This window comes from Ambystoma mexicanum, chromosome 6q, assembly GCF_040938575.1.
Source record: "Ambystoma mexicanum isolate Mex_15411 chromosome 6q, UKY_AmexF1_1, whole genome shotgun sequence".
NCBI classification, from domain to species: domain Eukaryota; kingdom Metazoa; phylum Chordata; class Amphibia; order Caudata; family Ambystomatidae; genus Ambystoma; species Ambystoma mexicanum.
In genome coordinates this window covers 180,154,533-180,177,582 of record NC_090937.1, presented here as the reverse complement: position 1 = coordinate 180,177,582, position 23,050 = coordinate 180,154,533, and the positions used below count along the sequence as shown (strand labels likewise).

Here is a 23,050-nt window from a genome sequence, read left to right as displayed (position 1 = left end):
AGATCAATTACCAAGGCGGCACTCAAGCTGAAGCAGGCAATGGTCACCCTACCCATGATAGACATATGGAGGGAACTGCACCCCCTGAAGCGGGACTATACATTTTACTCTGGGGTACATGGTACCAGCTCACAAATTGATTACTGGCTGTGCTCCCCCGATATGATGCCACAGATGGAACAGTGCTCAATCCTACCACGTACAATGTCAGACCATTCCCCGATTCTCCTGAGAATGTCGCCCAAGACCATGGAACATACCACCCGCATATGGCGCATGCCACCAGAACTGCTGAAGGACGAATCAGTGATTGAACCACTTCCAATAGAGATAGAGGATTTCTTTAGGCGCAACCTCGGCCCAGTACAAACCCAGAGCTCGGTGTGGGAGACGTTCAAGGTGTGGCTGAGAGGCCAGCTGATGGGGGCATCATATGGAACCCTGAGGGAAATAAGGAAAAGTCTGTCTCAGACAGTAAGGGAACTAGGACCTTGAGGCGCAACAAACCATGCCCTCAGAGAAGGAACAACTGCAAAAAATACAAGAACATTTGGAAAAGTTCAAGACGCTTGCAGAACAAGAAGTTTTCTACATGACCCAACCTATAAGGGCAAGGAAATATGGTGAATGGAACAAATCGAGTAAGGCAATGGCAACCCTTATCAGAACCGAACAGGGATCAAGATACATCACTAGTATCCACGACGCGGAAGGCAATGTAAAGACGGATCAACACGAAATAAACAAGGAGGTCCAACGATTCTACTCCAAACTATATGCAAATGCGGACACAATGACCCAGGAAGACCTCCTAACATATATGGACTCGTTCCCATTACCTAGACTGGGAGACGAAGAAAGATCCATGCTAGACCAACCGTTGACAGCCGAAGAAATCGAACGAGCCATTTTGGACCTCCATGCAGGTAAAGCCCTTGGGTCGGACGTCATTCTGCTTGACCTCTACAAGATATTTAAATCTGAACTGGCCCCGAGACTATTGGAAACCGGGGAAGAGGCACTCGAGAGGGGAAGGTTACCAGGCACCATTTGAGAAGCAGTAGTAACGGTTCGCCTCAAGCCTCAAAAACCCCTGCAGGACCCGGCATCCTACCGCCCACTGTAATTGATAAATTCAGATGCAAAGATTTATGCGAAGGCAATAGCAAATCGCCTGCTGCCACACATGAATAAATTAATCCACACAGATCAAACCGGATTCATCCCAACCCGCTCAACGGCGTTAAACCTATGGAGAGGTAGCCGCAATTATACTTGACCCCGAAAAAGCGTTTGACTCAGTATCATGGAACTACATGTTTGCAATGCTAGACAAAATGGGGTTTGGGACAGTATTTAAGAGCTACATCCGCATGTTGTACAAGAGTCCTGTACCAGTGGTGAGAACGAACAGCACACTGTCTTCTCCTTTTGAACTAGGTAGGGGCACCTGTCAAGGCTGCCTGCTGTCCGCTCTCATATTTGCACTTACAATAGAGGGTATGGCTGCCAAGGTCAGGCACAAACACGTGTGGAGGAGTATTCGTATCAGAGGGAACCCCCAAATACTGTCCTTATACGCAGACGACACAATGGTGTATGTCAGATGTCTGGAAGTACACAGGCCACCGATAATGAAGGAAATAAATACATTCTCTGCATATTCCGGGTATAAAATTAACCAGGCAAAATCAGAAATAATCCCACTCACTCCAACCACAGAGCAATCCCCTGCCACAGCATCTTTTAAGTTGTACCCCACAACAGCACAATACCTGGGAATAATAATGTCCACCGACAGGCAGACCCTTTACGCAAACAATTATGAGCCATACCTGAAACTCCTGGAACATAAACTTGCAGTTTGGAGCAGGCTGCCGATATCTATGTATGGCCGCGTGGGCTCTGCTCAAGATGGTGGTTGTACCCAAATTACTATATATGTTTTGCGGGATACCCATTTGGCCGGGTAGGGACTTCTTTCAGAGGCTAGAAAAACTAGCGGTCAACTTTGTGTGGGCAGGGAAATCGGTGAGACTAAAGCGGCCCAGGCTATGCGAGCGATATGAAACTGGGGGACTGACGGCCCCAGACTTTGTATTATACTTCCACACAGCTCAGGCGCACTTTGCAAAATACTGGAGGGAAACGGCAGAAAAACATGCTCATGTGCGGGCCGAGAAATTCGCAGTATCCCCAGCAGACATTTCGGGCGATGCCTTACACAACCAGGAAGGGCAATATAAAAGAAGTAGACCCGGTGAGTTCTACGGTTCGCGCCTGGGTAGCGCTATTTGCCAGAGTGGGGTGCGAGAACCCATATTGGCCATACACCCCCCTATGGCACCATCCCGACTTGGAGCAAACATTTGACACGCCCATGCATACGATTCATTTTTGAAAACTATTCTGATAATGGCACTTTTCTCTCTTCGAGCAGTGCGGTGTCTCGATAGTAGCACTCCTTCACAAATTTGGATTAAGGCCCTGAATTGAGATAGGTTATATTGCAACTTTCTTGGACGGGTGGACATAAAGGGTTGAAGGGCAACATTCATGTATCCGGTGATCAGCCATCCGTGGCGCATTCAAGTCAATAATGAACAAGAAGGCCAAGGAAATGACTTATGAAAACACACAAAAAATATGTTATAGCACAAAAAGACCCTACTAAACAAACAAACCAACAAACTTTATACCTGTTACAAGGAGGACAAGCTCTTGGTCAGGGCTCCAACTCATGGCAGCGAGTCCGCTGTCTACACTCCCAACACATTCCAGCTGTGAAAATAACAAAGGGTTTCATATCAATGTAGTGCATGAAAGAAATATAGCAAACAGGAGTAAAAGACAATCGAAGGGTTAACTAAGTGGAAATTATTTCATGCATGCAGAGACGAAACCATATAGACCAAACAATGCAAGACAAGGTATTGGAGTGTAATGCTACACAAAGCTTGACCAATCTAAATGTACTACTGTTTGCCATCTGGTAACACTACCAACATTTGTGTTGTTACCTTGGAAAACATGTTGAAATACACAATCAGTACAAAAACATTCCATTCACTTACAACAGTGGAGTGGATGTGAGCCTTCTCTAGTAAGCCAAATGACATTTTATTTTTGAACTCATAACCCTTTGGCCTTCAACTAGCCCGTAACTTACTAGAGGTTTTCCTGTGCCTTATGGTGGCCTTTTAACATCAGAACTGCACAAAACTAACTCTTATGCTGGGAAAAACCAGGTATCATGCACGATCAAAGCAGCAGGCAAACGCCAGTGCCTCCTCAGGAAACCAATTGGATGAAATCCAAAATAGTGCTCTCATTCCCACCATGTGAGCACCCGATTTGGGGGATTATTCTCTATAGGACTTTCCTTCCAAAGTTTACGAGGCAGTGCAGTGGTAATTTGGGAGCTCTAAATCCTTATTTTCCATGTTACTTCCCTTCCAGATCCATTCCAGGTTTTTGGCAGCTGTTATGCTGCTTTAAATCGAAAGACTATGCTTCCCAGAATGCCTGACCCACTGCTTCATCTCCACGCTTGCAGGAAAAGGTTGGGTGGAGGATTAGCAGCACCTGTGGCTGGCAGTTGCTAGCAAACAGCACACCTGAGGAGTGTGCTCATTGGCCAGCTTTAAAAGCCTCAGTTTACTTCAGTCCAGCGGTGGTCATGGATGCAGCGTTTCCATTTGTGACCTGTCCCTTTCTTTCTTAATTCTTGTTACTGGATTTCGAAGTTAGTGTGGTTATTAGTATGTTCGGCTTCCTGGATTCCCTTTGTCGTTCTCCGTTTTGCAATCAGCACTTTCCATTGTGGTCCAGTTTTTCGGTGTTCGTCATTCCTTTGACGTTGCCCTGTTCTAAGGAGTAGCCTTGAACCTTTAGACACCCCTCATTGAGTGATTTCCTATTTTGTACCCTTTTCCTTTCCTTCCCTGGGTGGGGAGAGGAGAGGTTCTGCAGTTTCAGATTTTCCCTTGCATTTCTATCTTGGTTTATCTATTGATGTTTAGGCGTAGCGAGCTGTTGTGTCCAGGTCCTGTCTGAATGCCTATGTTTTCCTTACTATTCTTGTAGGCACTACTCCTACTTATCAGAAGTCTTATGTATTAAGTTATCCTCCCTTTGCTGTTATAGCTTCTCCGGGTCCCTGTTTGATCAGCAGGGTTTGTTGGCTTCACTGACATTCCAGGTGGTGTTCCTCATCCTTGTGAGTATTGTCTTTAAGTTACCTTCTACAATATCATCAAGGGTGTTAGCTCACAGATCCTGTCATTGCTTTTCATTTATGTGGGCTTAGCGCTAACTGTACCTGTAACAGCAATTGTGGTTGAGGAGCTTGTCGACTTTCTTTGTTAGTGGGTCCTGTACCACACACTGTTGCCACTTGCACAGTGTCTTTGCACTCTGGTGCATCTGCAATGGGAGGGGGTTGCCGGGTTTGTTAATGGGATTGAGAGGGTGTGCTGTTGGCAGCGTCAGTTTGGAGAATCCGGTCACTGCGTGTTGGTGCGTTTTCAATTGGTAGCAGTCGTGTGGTGGTAAGGTGCGATTGTGTATGGTTCGTTTTCATGTCGGGTGTTCTAAAATATGTGTGGTGCGGTAGAGCTGTTATTGTGTTTAGTTCAGAGTTTGAGGTTGCGTATACAGCAAGGTGAGTTTTAGTACAGTTAGTGGCAATACATTTCCTAGACCCAACATTCCATCTAAATGCGATACATCCTTCCCAAAGTGAATTCAAGTGTGATGCGTTTACCACCCACAGCAATTCATCCAAGTGAGACACATTCTCTTTCACCAACATTCCATCCATGTGTGGCACTATTTCTGCCCCCAACCAGTCCCTTTAAGTGTGATGCATTTCTCACCCGACAGTCCAAATAAGTGCAATACATCTCCTGCCCCTAACCGTCCATCTAAGTGAGATACACTTTCCACCCTCAACACTCCATGCAAGTGTGATAAACTTCCCATCCACAACAGCACATCCACGTGTGACGCATCTCCCATCTCCAGCAATCCATCCCGGTGCAACACACTTCCAACCCCTAAACAATCCATCTGGGTGTGATACATTTCCTAGCCCCAACAGTCTATCGAAGTGTGATGCATTTCCCACCCCAAACAATCCTTCTCAGGGGGACGAACCCAGCATGATACAGATGTTAGATGGTGCCTGACTCAGGCCGCAGCAGGGAGCATAAGGCTTAGCTATACTAATAAACCGGATGCAGAATGTAGTTAACCTACACATACAAGCTAAGTGTGGAAGTGGCTAATTTTCACATTTCAGCTAGATGCGGAATTTCGTGGTTTGAAGATGTTTTTGAGGCGTTTTCATCGTCTTCTGAGCTGAAGAGCCAGGTTTTTAGACTTTTTTCTGAATTTTAAATGGTCCTCTGTAGTTCGTATTTCTTTTGTAAGGGGGTTCGAGTTTTATGGCTATGCAAGAGAACGCTGATCCTCCAAGTTTTTTTCCCACGTAGTGTTTAGGCTCTAGGCAGATGTTGTTGCTGGATAAATGTATTCTTGCTGGTTTGTAGATAGTGATTATTTTTTGTATGAATTCCGCTCCCTGGCTGTGGACTGCTTTGTGATAAACAACAAATCACCTTCAAAAGAATGTGCATGACTGGGTCAATGTAGTATCCTTAGCGCTGGTGTGATGTTGTTTCTTCGGGAGAGTTTGAGGAGAAGTCGGGAAGCTGCATTCTGTATTCGTTGTAGTTTCCTCAGTAAGTATTCCGGCATTCCAAGGCATAGGCCGTTGGCGTTGTCTATCCCGGACATAAGGGAAATGATGGCAAGTGTTCTGTGCGTGAAGGAAAAGAAGGGTAGTATCTTTTATAGACTGTGCGATGTATTATCACACTACTTCACATGCTGGGTTTTAGTATACATGTATCTTGGTTCGTGAGTGCACAAATCTATTCACTGTATGATCACGAGCACATTTCCCTTCAGTAACAAATCGAGGGAATTCATCTCTTCTCCCCAAGGGGGAGCACTCCCCTGTGAGGCAAGGGAGGTGAGGCCACTCTGCAACACCCTCGCTAGGGGTAGAGGCAAGTGGGACCTCACCAAGAAAGACTCCCCTATAAGGGACAAGGACTACCGTTCCTGTGAGGTACTCTTTAAAAGTTTGTGGTATTTTAGTGCATCCCATGTGTACAGCTTTAAACACAAAGACTGGGACAAAGAAACACCTAATGGATTTCATTATTGCATAGAGAAAGAACATGCACCACATTCAATACACTGGGACGAGTACGTTGAATAGTGTGCACCCGACTAGAGAGAGAGGAGAGAGAGAGAGAGAGAGGAGAGAAAGAGAGGAGAGAGAGAGAGAGAAAGAGAGAAAGAGAGAGAGAGAAAGAGAGAGAGAAAGAGAGAGAGAAAGCGAGAGAGAGAGCGAGAGAGAGAGCGAGAGAGAGAGAGCGAGAGATGTATATACACAGACCAGGGAAGACTCAGAGCTACATAGCACCTGCAGGAGGAGAGGTACGCGGAAACCACAAAACCCCAAGTTGCAACCTTGCTTGATACTGAACAGCAGGACACCAAAGTCACAGTGACCCCCCAACGCGAGAATCCAAGAAGGCAGGACCCCAGAGGAAGGTGGTGGCAAGACCACGAAGGAGGATCTGTGGTGGACAGCCGGTCCACAAACCATTGCCAATACCACTGCAAGCAGAGAACCGGTCACTCACCGGGACACTGCGACAAGAGACCATGAGGAGGAAAGCGCTGAACGAGAGAGAAGAACCCTGAGGAACAAGGCTCCCGAAGACGTTCTTCACAGACGAAGGCAGCGGGGAGAACAGGAATAACAAGGGGCCCAGAAGGTATCATACCGTGCAAGCAACTCGTCTCAGTAGAACTCATGAGACAAAGTTAACCTTGAAACAAATGAACTTAAAATGTTGTTATACAAAAGAAATAATTACAAACATTCTGAATGAGAGAAAATAACAGTGGATAACAATACCTTAGGAAAAGGGGAAAAAGGCAAAGTTAAACTTGAAATCAATGATCTTAAAATGTTCTGATACCAGAGAAAGAATTACTCAAAATCTGTATACTGAGAGAGAAGAACCGTGGATAACAATACCCTGGGAAAAGGGGAAAGCAAATCAATATATGGTACAAGCGGAACATAATATTAAAGAAAGGGAAGAAACAAGTTACTTGCCTGTAACTGTTATACTCCAGCATGTGTCTGGCATGGATTCACATGCTCATGAAAATTCACCGGCATCAGGCCGAGAATGCTCAGAAAAAAAGAAAGCAGTCTTGCTTTAAAAGTTTCAAAACTGCCTTTCTCCCATTAACCAATCACTGGAGACTGGGTCCTACTGCACCTATCCAATGACGACCGTCTCCCTAAGCCCCACCCTGACGGCCATCTTTAGATTCGAAAGCATGCGACATGCCCGTATGAACCCAGAAGAGCCACAGCGGGGAAAGGAGGAGGGAGGGTTCGCATGTGAATCCATGCCATACCTATGCTGAAGAACAACAGTTACAGTTCCTTCTCCAGCATGGGGTCTGGCATGGATTCACATGCTCATGAATACGATTATACAGCAGTACATATACACAACCACGGGAGGTGGCAAGGCTCAACAACCACTTACCCCTGGAACAGACTAACCTCAAACAAAAAGTTTTGCGTAGCATCGCCTGGCCGACTCTGGACTCCTCCCTGGAATCCCGGTTGATGCAGTAAAACTTCGTGGAGGTCTATATAGACCTCCACGTAGCAGCCCTGCAAATATCCAGCAGGGGAACCCCAGAGAGAAATGCTGTCATCGCAGCAATGGCTCTGGTGGAATGGGCTCTCGGCCGGCCTGGAAGCGCTCTGTTGGCCAGACTATGACAGTGCATGATGCAGCTGGAGAGCCACCTGGATATGGAAGCCTTCAACAGGGCCAAAGTTCACAAAGAGTTGTGATGTCTTCCGAAAATCCCTTGTGCTGGCCACATAGAACTTCAAGGCACGAGCAACGTCCAGCATATGCAGCGACCTTTCAGCGGCTGAAGGAGGATTCGAGAAGAAGACTCAAAAGGGTTCGTTAAGGTGGACTTCCGGCGGAACCTTCAGCATAAAGGTGGCGCATCCTGAAGTGCTCGAAAGTGCCAGTGCTGTTTTGCTGGGCAGAGTTCACTGTTCAACTTGGACAAGTCCTGCGCCTGATTTGGCTTTAGGGCCGACCGCATGTGCTGAAGAGGAAGCTCATAGCTCCATCGTAGTGGCGAAACGTCACTAAGGATTAAGGACTACAACAACAATAAGGCAATGCGCGCCAGGTCCTGCCCCCAACCTCCCGGCACTCCTCAAGAGCATGGTGCACGCGCATCCAGAAGTGCTCAAAGTGCCAGTGCTGTTGTGCTGGGCAGAGTCCGCCGTTCAACTTGGACAAGTCCTGCGCCTGATTTGGCTTTGGTGCCGACCGCATACACTGAAGAGGAAGCTCCTCGCTCCATTGCAGTTGCGAAACGCCACTAAGTATTAAGGACTACAACAACAAGTAATGATATTGTTTGGGACTTATTACTACTTAATCAATCTCTCTGCCTCTCGGACTTAAGATTTATGAGATCTATTTGGTCTCATTGACTTACTGGTGGAGTCGCTTGGTTTGCTTCTCTAGCACGCTGATCACCATATTTTCTTTTGTTTCCTAGTTCTGCAGAGCGTGCCAGGTCCCGCCCCCAACCTCCCGGCACTCCTCAAGAGCACGGTGCACGCGCATCTGTGCCTGCATCCGGAAGTGCTTGAGAGTGCCAGTGCTATTGTGCTTTTAGGCGTGGAGGCGGGAGACGGGGCGCCCGATATTACCGCAACCCAACATTGTATGTATTCTGTCATATGACTATACAGCAAGTACTGCTTGGTTGACTAAAAGTTATTTGAGATACATTGTTCTGAAGATTGGCCAGTGCACAAGGTGTGATCTAATATTGTGATGTATCGAACGACTTTCCCCAACCTATAGTAACCATGGTCTGTGGTGCGATACTCCGCAGTGGAAAATGCATTGAACACTCCCTTGCGAACAATATAAATAATGTGTTGTATTAATTCCATAGAACAAACTGGATATACCCATGACAGGGTTCCGGCCAGCGAATCTGGACATGATGCCATGCCAAGCCCCGCCTGAGCTTTGTGATAAGGCTGCCATGGATGCAGTCCATTCGGATAACGCACCGCCCGGAAAACTGGCTCAGCCAATGGGCTTGGTTTCTAATCCGAAATGTACTGTGGCTCAAGTGCATATAGGGAATGCAGCTGGTCGAACCCATTCAGAATCCCTGTACTCTATGAAAGAGATGAATGAACTAGAAAAAAACGACATGGCAGTCAAAGGGGGTACTGACACAACAATTGCGTATATATCTAGATCCCTGAATTCAATAGACATGTACTTTGAAGCTCTGAATGATTTTTCTATTCTGGGCCCAGTGGTGGTCACTGAACTAGATAAAAGGGTTAGACTGTCCCTGAGCACCAATACTCCTCAAAGGAGGTTGTTAAAGGGGATTGACAAGGTTAAGCTCTACTCCAGGGAGAATTCAGTTGTAAATCCCCTCAGAGTTACTATTGCTTCAACTATTCTGAGAAACAACCGAACTGGGCTGCCCCTTCCAGTCTCTGCCTATCCTTAACAGCCATCTAAATGACCTTGCCCAAGTTATACGGGCAATAGACTGGGTAAAGTTGGTGGCGGTCCTTTCCATCCATCACCTTCCCTTAACCATGTAAGCAACTACCCGGTGGGGTGTGGTGATAGATTGCATGACATACGATCTAATGAGATGAATGATCAAAATGTCCCGGATCTAACATATGTGCCAACTTCTGTGTGTTACGAGGAGACATACTCGTTTCCAGTTACAATAAGAATACTTGACTTATTGGACAAAGGTCATGATGTGACACATTTAGAAATGAGGGAACTTAAGATATCCATTGCAGATATTCTTGCCAAAATCAATCATATAGAAGGATTTATTATGGCAAGGGAATCCTCAAGGCATATTGACAACGATTGAGGCAAGGACGCTTTAAATTATCATCAGCCTGCCAGAAATAGATCCACCTCACAAAAGGCAACTCAAACGACATTCCGAGAAGTAACTGCCGCTAAAGAGACTATGTTGCAAGTCCCAGCTAGGAATTTCGGAACTCTTACGGAACCAGTGGCCAATATGACTGATCAGGTTGACAATGGGCATCCTTTAACAACTGTCATAAGTCTCTCACAGGAATTGCAATGTATGATGCATGATTTGAAGGACTTTAAAGCACAAATCCGCCCTGGGCCCAACCAGGGGTGTCCCCTGGGTGACAAGGGGACTCGATCAACTAGATGGCCAGATTGCCCCAGGCCAAGTAGTTGGCGACCTCTTGAATAGCCCGACGGCCCTCACTGACATAATAGAACAGGAGCAGAGGGATAAGCAGAAGAACGTTGCCCCCCATAGTGTGTCATCATTTCTGTCACATCGTAATATAAGACTCCAAATGAGAGCAGCAAAGCGCAGGGAAAATAGAAAAAGATCTCTAGAAGCGCAAGTGAAGAAAAACAAAAACATGCCTCTAACAGCAATTAAATCTCATAACTCTAATATTAAACACATTTCTGCGATAAGTAGCGAGGATGAAGTAATAGATCTGACGCAACTTAGCGAGGAAAGTAGATCTCACCTCGAATTAAAAAACAAAACTAAGAAACAAAAGAAAGCTGAGCAAAAGAAGACAGAAATAGCGGGAAAAAGTAAAGGGGGTAATGTGGTAAAAACCGGGATGATCAGTTATGTCCCGGAAGATAGTGGCCTCGGAATTGAAAAAGAAGGACTTCCTGAAGATAGTGGTCTTGAAATTGAAAAGGGAATTCCGAAATTGAAACAAATATCAAAGTAGGAAGTGCACCAATCGCCGGTATCCAACTTTTTTCCAAATGAAGGCAGAAAACAAACTGCTACTTTGAGATCACCTAACCAGGACATGTGTCTACTGACAAAGGTCCAAGATGGTATTCTTCCCGCACTGCGTGCTCTCCCAGATCTGGCGCTTAAATCTGTGTCTTATGCTGAGGTATGTCGAGCAGGGAATCCAAATAACACTGCACTGAATCAGGCAGGGTTGAATACTGCCTCAATGTTGCAGGATGCTAACAAGGGAGCAGAATCGGCCACATGATTGACCGCAAATTCATTGTCTCAAATGACACGATGTAACATGGATAAACCCCCCTGTAGATTTAGATGGCCAGATTACTCTATTGAGAACTCTGAGACAAGCACTGTACGACGACGGCTCATTAAAGGATAGTTCCGGGACTTTTTTTTATTGTCCCTACGGTTCGGCCATGTGTTTATAAGCATAAATCGGTAGATCGTAGAAAACTTTCCTATGGACCTTACCCGACTTTTCGTCCATTAACGCACTCGAAATCAGCCGCCATTTTCTGATAATCCTATCATTTCCCCCCATCGCCCTGGCTCACCTGCTTTTGCGGCACTAAATCAAATCCCCCGCCCCTGAAACAGACTTTATCAAAACATTCATATTCCCCGCCTCTATCCGTGACGTGACTGTGCTGCGTAGGCAAACGCGCCCAGGCGTCTTCTACGCGACTCCACACAGAACCCGGAAACCAACACAGATCAGCTCACAACACAGCGCGCCACAATTGGGAATATGAAACTGTACTTTTAAATCAAACCGCAAGATTGTAAATTTGGTAAAGTACATTTATTTGACATCAAATGTTTAGAGAATATTCAGCGATTTGCATTTTTATTTGCTCACGTTCCAAAAAGTTTGTTTTGAGACACGCGATGTTCCTTTGCTGTGCACAGGGTCTTAGATCATCTCACAATACAGCGCCACAATTCGGAATATGAAACTGTGGTTTAAAAGCAAACGGCAAGATTGTCCATTTGGCAAAGTACATTTATTGGACATCAAATTTTAGAGAATATTCTGCGATTTGCATTTTTCTTTGCTCTCGATCCAAAATAGTTCGTCTTGAGGCAAGCGATGTTCGTGTGCAGTACACAGGGTGTTGGTTTACGATGAAATAAGCTCTTCGGTCGCACTGATAATCGCATGGCTGTTCCAACAACGAGGCACTAGGCCACCACAACGGTCTGTATGTTGCATCTAGCCGTTAGTACCGCGTAAGGGCATACTTGTACTTGGCGATCGTCGCATAAAATGGTCAGGGTGGTAACGTTGTTCACGCGGAGAAGCAACTGGCGGTTATAAAAGCCATCCGCCGGTGTCTGGTACTCGTGACACATACAATAATGAAGGATGTACCCGTTTTAAAAACATAAAAAATGAGTCTCACCATCAGATCTTTATTAAATTTATTCATTTTATATATTAGGTCGGGAAATTATTTCATAGCTAGGACAGTGCAACTGGGTATTATACGTCAAGGGGGGGCTGTAGGATACTGAGACAGTCCCCCAGTGCAGGGGTTGACAGGGAGGCAGTGCAGGTGGAGAGTGGAAGGGCCCAGGACCGAGGTCGCAGACAGTGGACCAGTTGTAGCAGGGGAGAGGGAGAGAGAAAGCAGAAGCAAAGAGGAAGGTTTTGAGGTGCTTCCGTAAAAGGAGATGGTTCTCCTCAAGATAGTGCGCGGTACAAAACAATATGCCACATAGAACGAACAAGTACAACTTAACCCGTCTTTAAAGCTACTGTATAGTAATTAAATTGCGGTATAAACTCATCTAAAGAGTTACTTACATTATATTTGCATTTTCCATTGTGTCTGTGCGTAGGGCAGCCCCGAAATACCACTCCTTCTATGCCGACGTTATTTCTTCTAATGAACGAACATTAAATGGCTTTCGTTTCTGAAATTATATTCATTATCGTTTCTTACGTTATTGCCCCACACCCCCAAAAAGAAGTCTTTCGGGATGGTCCCGGCCCGTCAAGGTCAAATAACAATAGAACCTTATACTGAGTCGTGGGCCATTCCGGCACCCGAGAAAAAAATCAAAGCAGCTGACCTTCACTTTGAACGAGCACACATTCCTAGTTAGCTACATTCAGTGTAAGGCCATCTCACAGGACTCACAGAGCAATCACTTTTATTTACACAATACATAGCTACACATATTCAATGGGCCTGCGACATGAGGAGACTCCAGAGAACAGACAATCAAATTACAATCATTTAAACCGTGATGTGTATTTCTCAATGAGCTCTTCTTTAGGTGGACATGGAACAGAGGCAATGTTGGGTGGCAATGCAGTTGTCCCCTGCACAGGTTCGTTCACAACTCCATGTATGTGCCTATCTAGGACATCAACAATAAGTCTCTCAATAAAGTCATATTGCATATCCTCAAACACTGGTTTGATAACCCATTGTTTACTTCTTTTAGTGAAGGCCTTATTGTAGCGAAGCGTCCCTAAAGTTCCGGTCGTCCTACTTTGTTGACGGCCAACATTATGGTTATGTGCCAAGACCGCTAGAAGAGTCAGATTTATCATGCCCTCCATGCCAAAATGCAATCGTTTTGGCCTGTACTTTAGGCACATATTGTGGAACACCTTCAAATCTCCCGTGTGGCAGAATTCCGTGAGTCCCCTCAAATCTCTTGTTATAGTTTTATCAAATACAATCTTTTCAATGGCTTTGTGAGTGGGTGATGAAGGAATCAACCACTTCTTCTTCCGTGCCTCCTCTGCAGACAAATGGCCATGTTCACAATTGTGGAAATGTTGGTTTGTGGTCCAGCGGTGAACGATGCTACAGTGTAGCATTACTGACCGCCATTTTTCCAGTAGAATTTCCAACGACCCTCCACATGTTTTTGAGCTCCACCAAAGATGGTTGCTGATTGACTTGGACCACTGTGAAATACCTTGCATATCTTTTTTTTACCTGCAGCCGACATTTTTTTATTGATTGTTTTTGCAAGATGCCAAACGTCAAATTGGTGATTTATATTTTTGTACTCTTCTCTCATTGTCTTGGCAATTGAAACGTGTCTGTCCGTGGCTATCAGGTCGATCACCATTCCCCGCGATTGTAGTTCTTGCAATGATGCTACAAAGCCAACTTTCTCCATGGCCACTGAGGATGTACTTTGTGACACCTGCACGACCACCGAACTCACAATTTTCTTACTTTCCATGTCCTGAAAGTGGTAGGTGCAGTACTTGGCTGAAAATCCTGGGCTGTCGCACTGTCCATCACCGGCTAGCCTGAACCGTTTGCCCGCGAATGTACTATCAAGAGACATTTTTTCCATTCTCCAAGCTTCGCTAATGGCTGGAAATAGATAATCGGTTTGGTATTTGTAGAACTGAGTTTTCGCAATGAAATGGATTCCCACAAACTGAAAGAAAGACTCTAACTTTTTAAAACTTGAACCACTAAAAAGTGCAGCCGCTGCACAAAGTAGATTGCCTGCTGGCAGTTGCCCCAGCATGGGTTGTGCAGACCATGAGAAAGGATGATATTTTGTACAGGTGGCATGTATTTTAAGGTTAGTGCCTCGAATTGCACGAGTCACATTAATCAATGGCTCCCCACATACTTCCCCACCAACCGAATGCCCACATTTCATCCGAATAATAATATCAATAAAACATTATCGAATACAATGAATTTGGCCTCTTTCCTTATACTGTCACTCTGCATCCCAGCTGGTTCGGCCTGTAACGTTGAGGACATGTCACTCACATGAAAGGTAGAATCTCTGATATTGTCTTCCGCTATGTTCAGTGATATTGATGGTGTTTCATTGTCGTCCACTTCATTCTCTTCCATTGCAACATCTGTACCTTCTCCGGCGATGGGTGAATAAAACAATTTCTTCAACTTTCTCGCGGTCTTAGTTTTTGCGGGTGTGGATTCTGTGAATTGATCTCCGACTGCATCCGAACTACCAGGAGGACATTCACTATCAATGGCTGGTGGTGGTATAGCTCCGTTGTCAATCACTTCATATTCTTCCCATTGGCACGATGCATCTCCAGTCTCAAGTCCCTGCCAAAAGGTTTGACAAGCAACATCTCTCGTTCGCTTCACTGTCTGTGTAGATCTAGTTCGTACACCCACTCGCAACTAGAGGACAGATTGGAAAAGGGATGTTCAGTTTAAACACAACTTACAGTATTGAACTATTAACAGTGAAAAACAACATAATATAGTGACCAGGACACTAACCTTCTTTTGCTTTCTTTTCTTTGAAACTTTCTTGCCTCGAACTTCAACATCAGGACGCTGTTGCTCCGACTCGTGTGTGCATGTCTCCACTTCCTCTTGCGCTGCAACGACTATATTTTCATGATAAGCACATCCATCACGCACTGACGCTCCATCGACTCCCTGAAACATAGAACTTTCATTAGTATGTATAATAATATTGAAAACACAAAATGTACTTGGGGACCAATACCCACGTACATCTCAATAGCAAAACACGAATGAACGCTTTGTGTAGAACATTCAAACGACAATTATTCACGCATTGTTGATCTAGTTAGATGGAACTGTCAAGATCCATACCTCGGGCTCCTCATAGACTTCCATTGATGATATTATTGAAGATGATGCTTCAGTAACTCCCTGAAACACAGTAATTGCATTAGTATGGTTTTCTATTTTGTTAAAAAGAACATAAACTTTGTGCAGGCGTCAACGGCTCATCTAAATAGACCTGCACAAATGATCAGTTGTCTAAAATAAATAATGGATATGTAAATATGATTCGATTTGCTCGATCGTTGGAAGTGTCACCACCCAGAGATCTGCATCAACTACTAGGGGTGATGTTCTTGTAGAAGAAGCTCCGTCATCTCCCTGAAACATAGTACTTGCGTTAATAAAGAAGGAAGTATAGCGGATGTAATCACGTCATATGATTTCGCTTGATCGAACTGTCAGTATCCATACCTCGAAATGCATAAGAACATCAAGGGACGATGTAACTGCGGTGCACACTTCTGCAAGCTGTTGCGCCGACCCGTAACTGCATGCTCCCCCTTCTTCTTGGACTAATGCTCCATCGACTCCCTGAAACATAGGACTTTCATTAGTAATGAACACAATATTGAAAAAAGAAGACACATAGGAGGGCGACGACAGAAGGACATATCAATGGCTAAAAACGAAAGAAACATTGTATGTAACAATCACGCTACAAGAATGCAAGATCTGATGATCTCCATCGATGGAACTGTCCGGAAACGTACCTCGAGCATCTGAGTGACATCAACGGTTGTCATCAATACGTTGGACTCCTCAGCATCTCCCTGAAAGACAGTACTTGCATTATTTTGGATAACAATAATTATAACTGAAAACAAAGACTAGAGGACGAGTACAAGGGTGTACCATTAGGTAAAATAATCACACGATAAATTAAAACTATTGATTTACATGCCCAAAACAAGTCAGTGGCAGAATAGCGAAGTAAGATTACCCGATAGGCGCTTGAAGTGGCTGATGACTGCAATAACGACATGGATGGAGAATCTTCCGCCTTCATATTGAGTGGATACATAAATGGGGAAATTATTGTTAGCTAATGCTGCACACTACCGCAAGGCCGAGAGATAAATACGTAAACTTGACTCACCAGTGGAGGGATGTGGACGAATAGAGTGGGAATAGCGTTGAGAGCAATTTTCGCCTCGCTCGCGGTGTGTTCTTCTTTATTAGCAATGATGTGGAGTACATGTCTGAGCTAAAGTGCCTGCTGCAGATGCGGTATCGATCACCCGTCTTGTCCGCAAAGACTTCTAGGACTCTACTTTCAAGCTCAGACGGTGGATATCCGCAATATCGGACCCATTCTCTTATCTGATCTATTGTCTTAGGGAAAACATGCATTATAGTACCTTCAGATTTATTATGGGTCTTCGAAGGGCAACCGCCAATGGAACAGGCAGGCATTGTGGAAAGTTCTGAAAAGTAAAGATCAACAATTCTCTATGAATACCAATGTGTTAAAAAATTAAATGACACATAAAAGGTTCAATGCAAGGTTCGTTTTGGTTCTTGGAACTATACACGTTATTCACATGCGGATAAGTATTTGAATAACTTTAAAAAAATAGAAAGATAATTTGACTAAACTCAGAACATGTGACTAGTTCCTTGCATGTACTGTCTTGAACGAAAAGAAATTGGACGCAAAATGATTATGGTACATGGCCTTACCTTGACGAACAAACAGTTAGATGCAGGGATCAGAGTAGGTTCTTGTCGTAGAACAGGGAGCAGTTCACAGGTTGCAAACTGACGAGTTTCCTCGAAGTGGTCACGGAAGTTCACCGAGACGAAGAGCAGATAACCAGCACCTTCACGGGTTGAATAGCAAAGCGCAAAGAAGTTCTCATTAGAAATATGAAGTGGGTTGTAAAGAATTCGAAACAGGGGTGTGTTTGTGAATGAATGACGTGTATATGTCGTGGCATTATACGGTTTGCAGGGGGCCGTCCAGCGTGAGGGGGGATGCTTGGCAGGAGACACGGGGTCTGGAGGTAGACATGGGAACAACAACCCATGCTCTATAGACCACTTTGAAGTGTACATGGTCTTTGGCACCTCTTGGCCTTTATCGCTCCCTGACAGCTCCACTTGCCAGCACAAGTACCCCGGTGCGATCTGCCTTTGATAGGGCGGGGGGGGGGTGGATTGGGGCGGTGGTCGTGCAGACAAGACACAGGAAGACTCGTGAATGGAGACACACTTATGTGGATTGCAGGGGGCCGTCCATCGTGAGGGGGGATGCTTGGCAGGAGACACGGGGTCTGGAGGTAGACATGGGAACAACAACCCATGCTCTATAGACCACTTTGAAGTGTACATGGTCTTTGGCACCTCTTGGCCTTTATCGCTCCCTGACAGCTCCACTTGCCAGCACAAGTACCCCGGTGCGAACAGCCTTTGATAGGGCGGGGGGGGGGTGGATTGGGGCGGTGGTCGTGCAAACAAGACTCGTTTGCCGCAGGGCCTCACCAAGGAGAGGCCATCTAACTGCATGTAAGAGGCAGGCTGCATGATCTAGTACATGGAAGGCAGGGGGGTGAGTTTATAAATACCTCACCCTCCCAGGAGAATATATGGGTGCAGTTCACCCTGGAGACCCTGGATGCCTAGGCAGTTAGTCAGCAGCAGGCTGGCCTGTGGTGGCAAGGCGGCACGGGCCAGAGGGGGTCATCTCTGTACCCGGTGCCCAAAAGGATGATTTATTATGATCAACCATATGGATTATTTACCTATAACCATGTTTTGTATCAATAAAATCCAACGGCCTTTTATTGCCAACGCTTGAACAAAGTGGTGTGGTAAGTATTTTTGGGGGAGGAGGCAAGGCCGGGAGGCTTGATGCCAACCCGCAAAATAACATATGTATGTCTGCTGCATATGGGTTCAACGGTTATGTGGATTGAAGGTGGGCGGCCAGCGTGAGGGAGGATGCTGGCCGGAGACATGTGGTGTGACAAGACAAGGCACAGGAAGACTATTCAATGGAGACACACTAGATTCATTTAAAAAATCAAAACAACCATTGTTAAAATATATGTTGGGTTTTATTTTAGATCTTAATTTCAATTGAACATAAATAATAAACATTACACATTGTAAAGTTCCGGTTGCAGCACATCCAGGGAAAATCTGCGGTATTGTCCACTGTCGCTGGGGAAATGTTGTCTAATGGCAAGTACCGCACAGGCAGGTATTACTCTCCGAACGCGGTGTCCGAGCCTCCCGTGAAGCCACCAAGTGAAGCAACGATAGGCCACCAGCCTGTACCACCTGTGAAAATGAAAGATGCAAACTGTATTAAAATGACAAACCTTTCTTATCACTGTCGATTCAGGTAAAAAATGTCATTCTGCTTTGAAAAAAATTCTATCTAGAAAATGCACAATATGGAACCAATTTACATGCATTCGAATGATATGTAGATGTAATTTTATATGTGGGAGACGACCATGACATAGTAGTGGCATCACTGACATCACAACCAGAGTATACTTACTCGTTACTCGGATTACGCGGACGAACAGTGCCGCGAAGTTCGTGCATAAGCACCATCATCATCCTCAACACGGTCCGTGAGAGGCAGGCTTCCCTGAACTCTGGCAGCTCGGTGATGCATTGCGGACTTGGCTCGCCTTCCGAAATGTAGGCCAAGCACCTGGAATTTTCACGGCAGCAGCAGTTCTCCTCCTCAGTTGGCATTAGCTCGCACCGATTGCACGTGCACCAGGTGGAGACGCCGTCCATGCGACATGGTCCAGGCTCTTCATCCGTTGACTGGTCCTCCCAACTGCCGTCCGAATCCCCATCGTTTTCGCGTGCTTGCCTTTCCAGTAGTTTTTCCTCGGTGTACTCGGGCTCGTACATATACGGCATTATTGTAGCCATTGTGTGGTAAAGAAAGTAAAATAATTTACAGAGATGGTACAGGTGTTCACAAGGCCTAGAAGCGGCGAAGGTAGCTGACCAGAGCACAGAAACGAGTCACAGAATACTCAAAGTAACACAGAGAGAGTAATGGAATCGAAAATCTGCTGCTGTGTGTTGTGAAACGGTGTGTTTATACTTAGAGGAAAGAGGCGTCCTGCCATTTCCATGGCGACACTTCATTAGCTGAGGCGCAGCGATTGTTGACACGAAACGTGCTTTGGTGTTGGGAAATGGGCGGTACGCGTCTGCTGATGTCAGGCTCAGGGGCGGGGGATTTGATTTAGTGCCGCAAAAGCAGGTGAGCCAGGGCGATGGGGGGAAATGATAGGATTATCAGAAAATGGTGGCTGATTTCGAGTGCGTTAATGGACGAAAAGTCGGGTAAGGTCCATAGGAAATTTTTCTACGATCTACCGATTTATGCTTAAAAACACATGGCCGAACCGTAGGGACAATAAAAAAAAAAGTCCCGGAACTATCCTTTAACTGCACAGACTTTAAACACTTTTATTGAGGGATCATTATCCCAAGTGCCATCTCTCGACCCCACCTCCATGAACAGAGATTTAGTGGTTCAGGTCGTTGACAGCTCCTCCGATGCATTGAACAAGACGGAAGTGCATAATCAGGGGAAGAATAAATATAAGGGGCAGAGTGCAACAGGCAACTCTCTTCCCCCTAATGTTGATTCAAAGGGTGAATCACTGACGAATGAAAATGTACTCACCCCCGTAAACATCATAGGTTGGGTGGGGAATGCAAGGGCTCTAGGTAACCTACGTATGAACCGCCTTGTAATTTTGGGCATAATCACACAAATACCTGCACTAAGAAGCCTTTTATCAAGGGACTTTGAAAGGATCTCGCTCCCTCATTTTAATAACTATCGAATGCTCAGTTACCTATCATCTTCAATCATACACAAACTGATAGGGTCCCACCGCGCAGAACTCATGGACATAGGATTTGAGCTGCACTCCTTTGGGTCAGAAGTCAATGCCCAGGAATTTTTGTGTTTTCAGGACTCACAAACAGCGAACGAGGAAAGCCAGGCCAATGCAGGGACAGGTGGTAAAGCCGATGATAAAACAAACATCTCCCAATTTGTAGCCATGGCCGGTAACATTAAGGACTGGTCATGGGTGGAGCCATTGCTAAAATCTTTATTTCAAAACCAGAAATTAAAACTACATTACCATAAATTTACGTTGGGCTCCTGGAATTCATGTGGCTTCCACAATCTTGTGGATTGGTCTGGCTTGCTTCCCTCGAGCGAACTTCCTGACGTGATCCTTTTAAAGGAAACTATGAAAGCGAACTGCTTCGTTCTACCAGGATACAAAATGTATTGTTCAAATGCCTCTAAAGCAACAATGGGTCGCCCCTCTGGCGGGCTAGCTGTAGGAGTGAATAATGCTATGTTATGCACCTCTAAGTTGTTTTTTTCTCCGGAACACCTTTCGGCTGTTAAAATCCAATTTAAGGGCAAACTCTCTGGGTCAATCATTTTAATAACCCTTCATTGGAATCCTAGCAAGGTTCTGCAAGATACTTTGTTTGATAATCTCGATTTGCTCTTAGAAGACGTCTGTGTACAAAATTATACAAGTGACTTTATAATTGGGGGCGATTTCTATTCGGATTGCCTAAATAATAAACATACTTCAATATTGGAACGTCGGGAGGGTGCAGGCTAGGAGCAGAGGAAAAACTGTGTTTCTTATTTTTCAGATAGGGATATTGTTTTTGTGCCTCCAGCCATTGATGGCCCAAATAGATCACAGAGAAGGGGAGCTGCTAGCTCTATGATTGACATTTTCTGTGTTTCTCAATCCCTGTTACATTTAGTAGATCCGATAGTTGTTTCTGAGATTGCCCGCAGTGATCATGCTATGATCCAATAAGTGATCACATTTTCCGGTGCCAAAGCATACTGTCCTGTGGGAACTCGAACTTCTCGAGCCGGATAGACGGGTATTGTCTTTGCGTTGGAATCCTGGACTTTGTAAATTAATGTCGGTATTATCGTCTCAACGAATGGCATCCCTTGATCGTGGATGCCAGCATACCTTCTCCCTTATTCAAAATGAGGTCTCTGGCATTGTTGCCAAATCAATAAAACAGTTGAAAAATAAACAAAGACGGTATCATGACAATCATAAATATTTTTTTGACGACAAAATAAAAGCACTAAAACGCGTGAAAAACAGGGATTTGAGAACACTCTTGAAAAAAAATGTGTGCCCAAGTTTTATTATATGGAAAAACACTGAATTACACAATCATATAAAAAATAAACTTAAAAGCCTTTGGATAGAGAATCATAATTCTGTGAATCTAAATATGAGATATGTGTGTCAACAAAATATGAGAAATGTGGGCATTAATCAAACAAAAAAACACCACATAGGGCAGCTCATCGTGTCCATTTCCCTGACAACGTATGGGAGGACCATATTAAAAGAAAATTTGGCCTGCCTGCTTATTTTAAAGACGCATGAGACATAAATATGAAGGGTGCTTTTTCAGCAATGAAGTTTAGCCTGCAAGATATAGAATGGGCAATCTCCTAATTGAATCGGTCTAGAGCAGCAGGGCACGATGGGCTACTGCTTTGTGTCTATAAAGCAGATTTTCTATTATAGGCAGAGATTCTCAAAACCAAGTTTGACTTAATTCTTGCAATGCTTACAATACCAAAACGTGGGGATTGTCCATTATTGTGCCTATATATAAAAAGGGGGATCCAACTTCCCCGGATAATTGTGAACACCCTTGGTGCCGATTTGAGGGCAAAGAGCAGAGCCTTGAACTGAGAGTGTCGACCCAGAACCACAAAGCACAAGAACTTCCGATGCATGGATGTATGGGGACGTGGAAAAAGGCGTTGTCTAGGTCCAACGTCACATGGAAATCCCCTTCCTCCAGCTGGCTGAGCACTTGCTGCAACGTGACCATTCTGCATTTTTGGGACTTCAGGTATTTGTTGAGGCGTAGCAAGTCTAGGATCGGACGCCACCCCCATGACTTCTTGCGGACCAGAAAGTATCTGGCGTGCACACTGGAGGCGCATAGGGTTATATTACCCCTTTTATCAATATGGCCTGTACCCACTTGAAGCACTGGGCCATGTGAAGCTTCGTTCTTGCTACAGGAGGAATGCTAGGGCACCTGTCTTTGAATTCCATGGGGTGCACCTGATGAAGTATGTCCAGCACCCACTCATCAGTGGGGATGTTCTTCCACTCATTGACTAAGTATGTCAGACGATCCCCCAACAGGGTGCGAAAGCAAGGGTTCAGGCCCAGTGCTGGGTCAGGCTTGCTTAGGTGTTTGCATCCTGCTTTGCGGATGACGTTGACGCTATGCCCCTCCACCGAAAGGCCTACAACAGGCCCCTGTAGGTCTCCTGTGACTTGGAGCAGGAGGGTTGAAAGCACAAGGTTGATGCGTAGCCCTTAGAGGATCTGTTGAACTTCCCTCTTGAGAATCGAAAGGACGAAGATCCTCGCTGCTGCAAGGTCGCCAGCGATCTTGCTGTCTCAATGTCCGGCTTTGCCACCTGCAGCGTTTAG

The 23,050-nt window shown here is 45.2% G+C and overlaps 1 protein-coding gene across 3 annotated transcripts in view; it reads right to left on the bottom strand.

Moving 5' to 3' along the window:
• Window positions 1-23,050, bottom strand: part of ELP1 (elongator acetyltransferase complex subunit 1) — a 2,667,893-nt gene that overhangs the window by 2,348,307 nt on the left and 296,536 nt on the right. For all 3 annotated transcript variants that reach the window (XM_069630608.1, XM_069630606.1, XM_069630607.1), the window contains exon 4: window positions 2,700-2,781. In XM_069630608.1, the coding sequence (XP_069486709.1) occupies window positions 2,700-2,781 (82 nt within the window). The remainder of the gene's footprint in view (window positions 1-2,699; window positions 2,782-23,050) is intronic.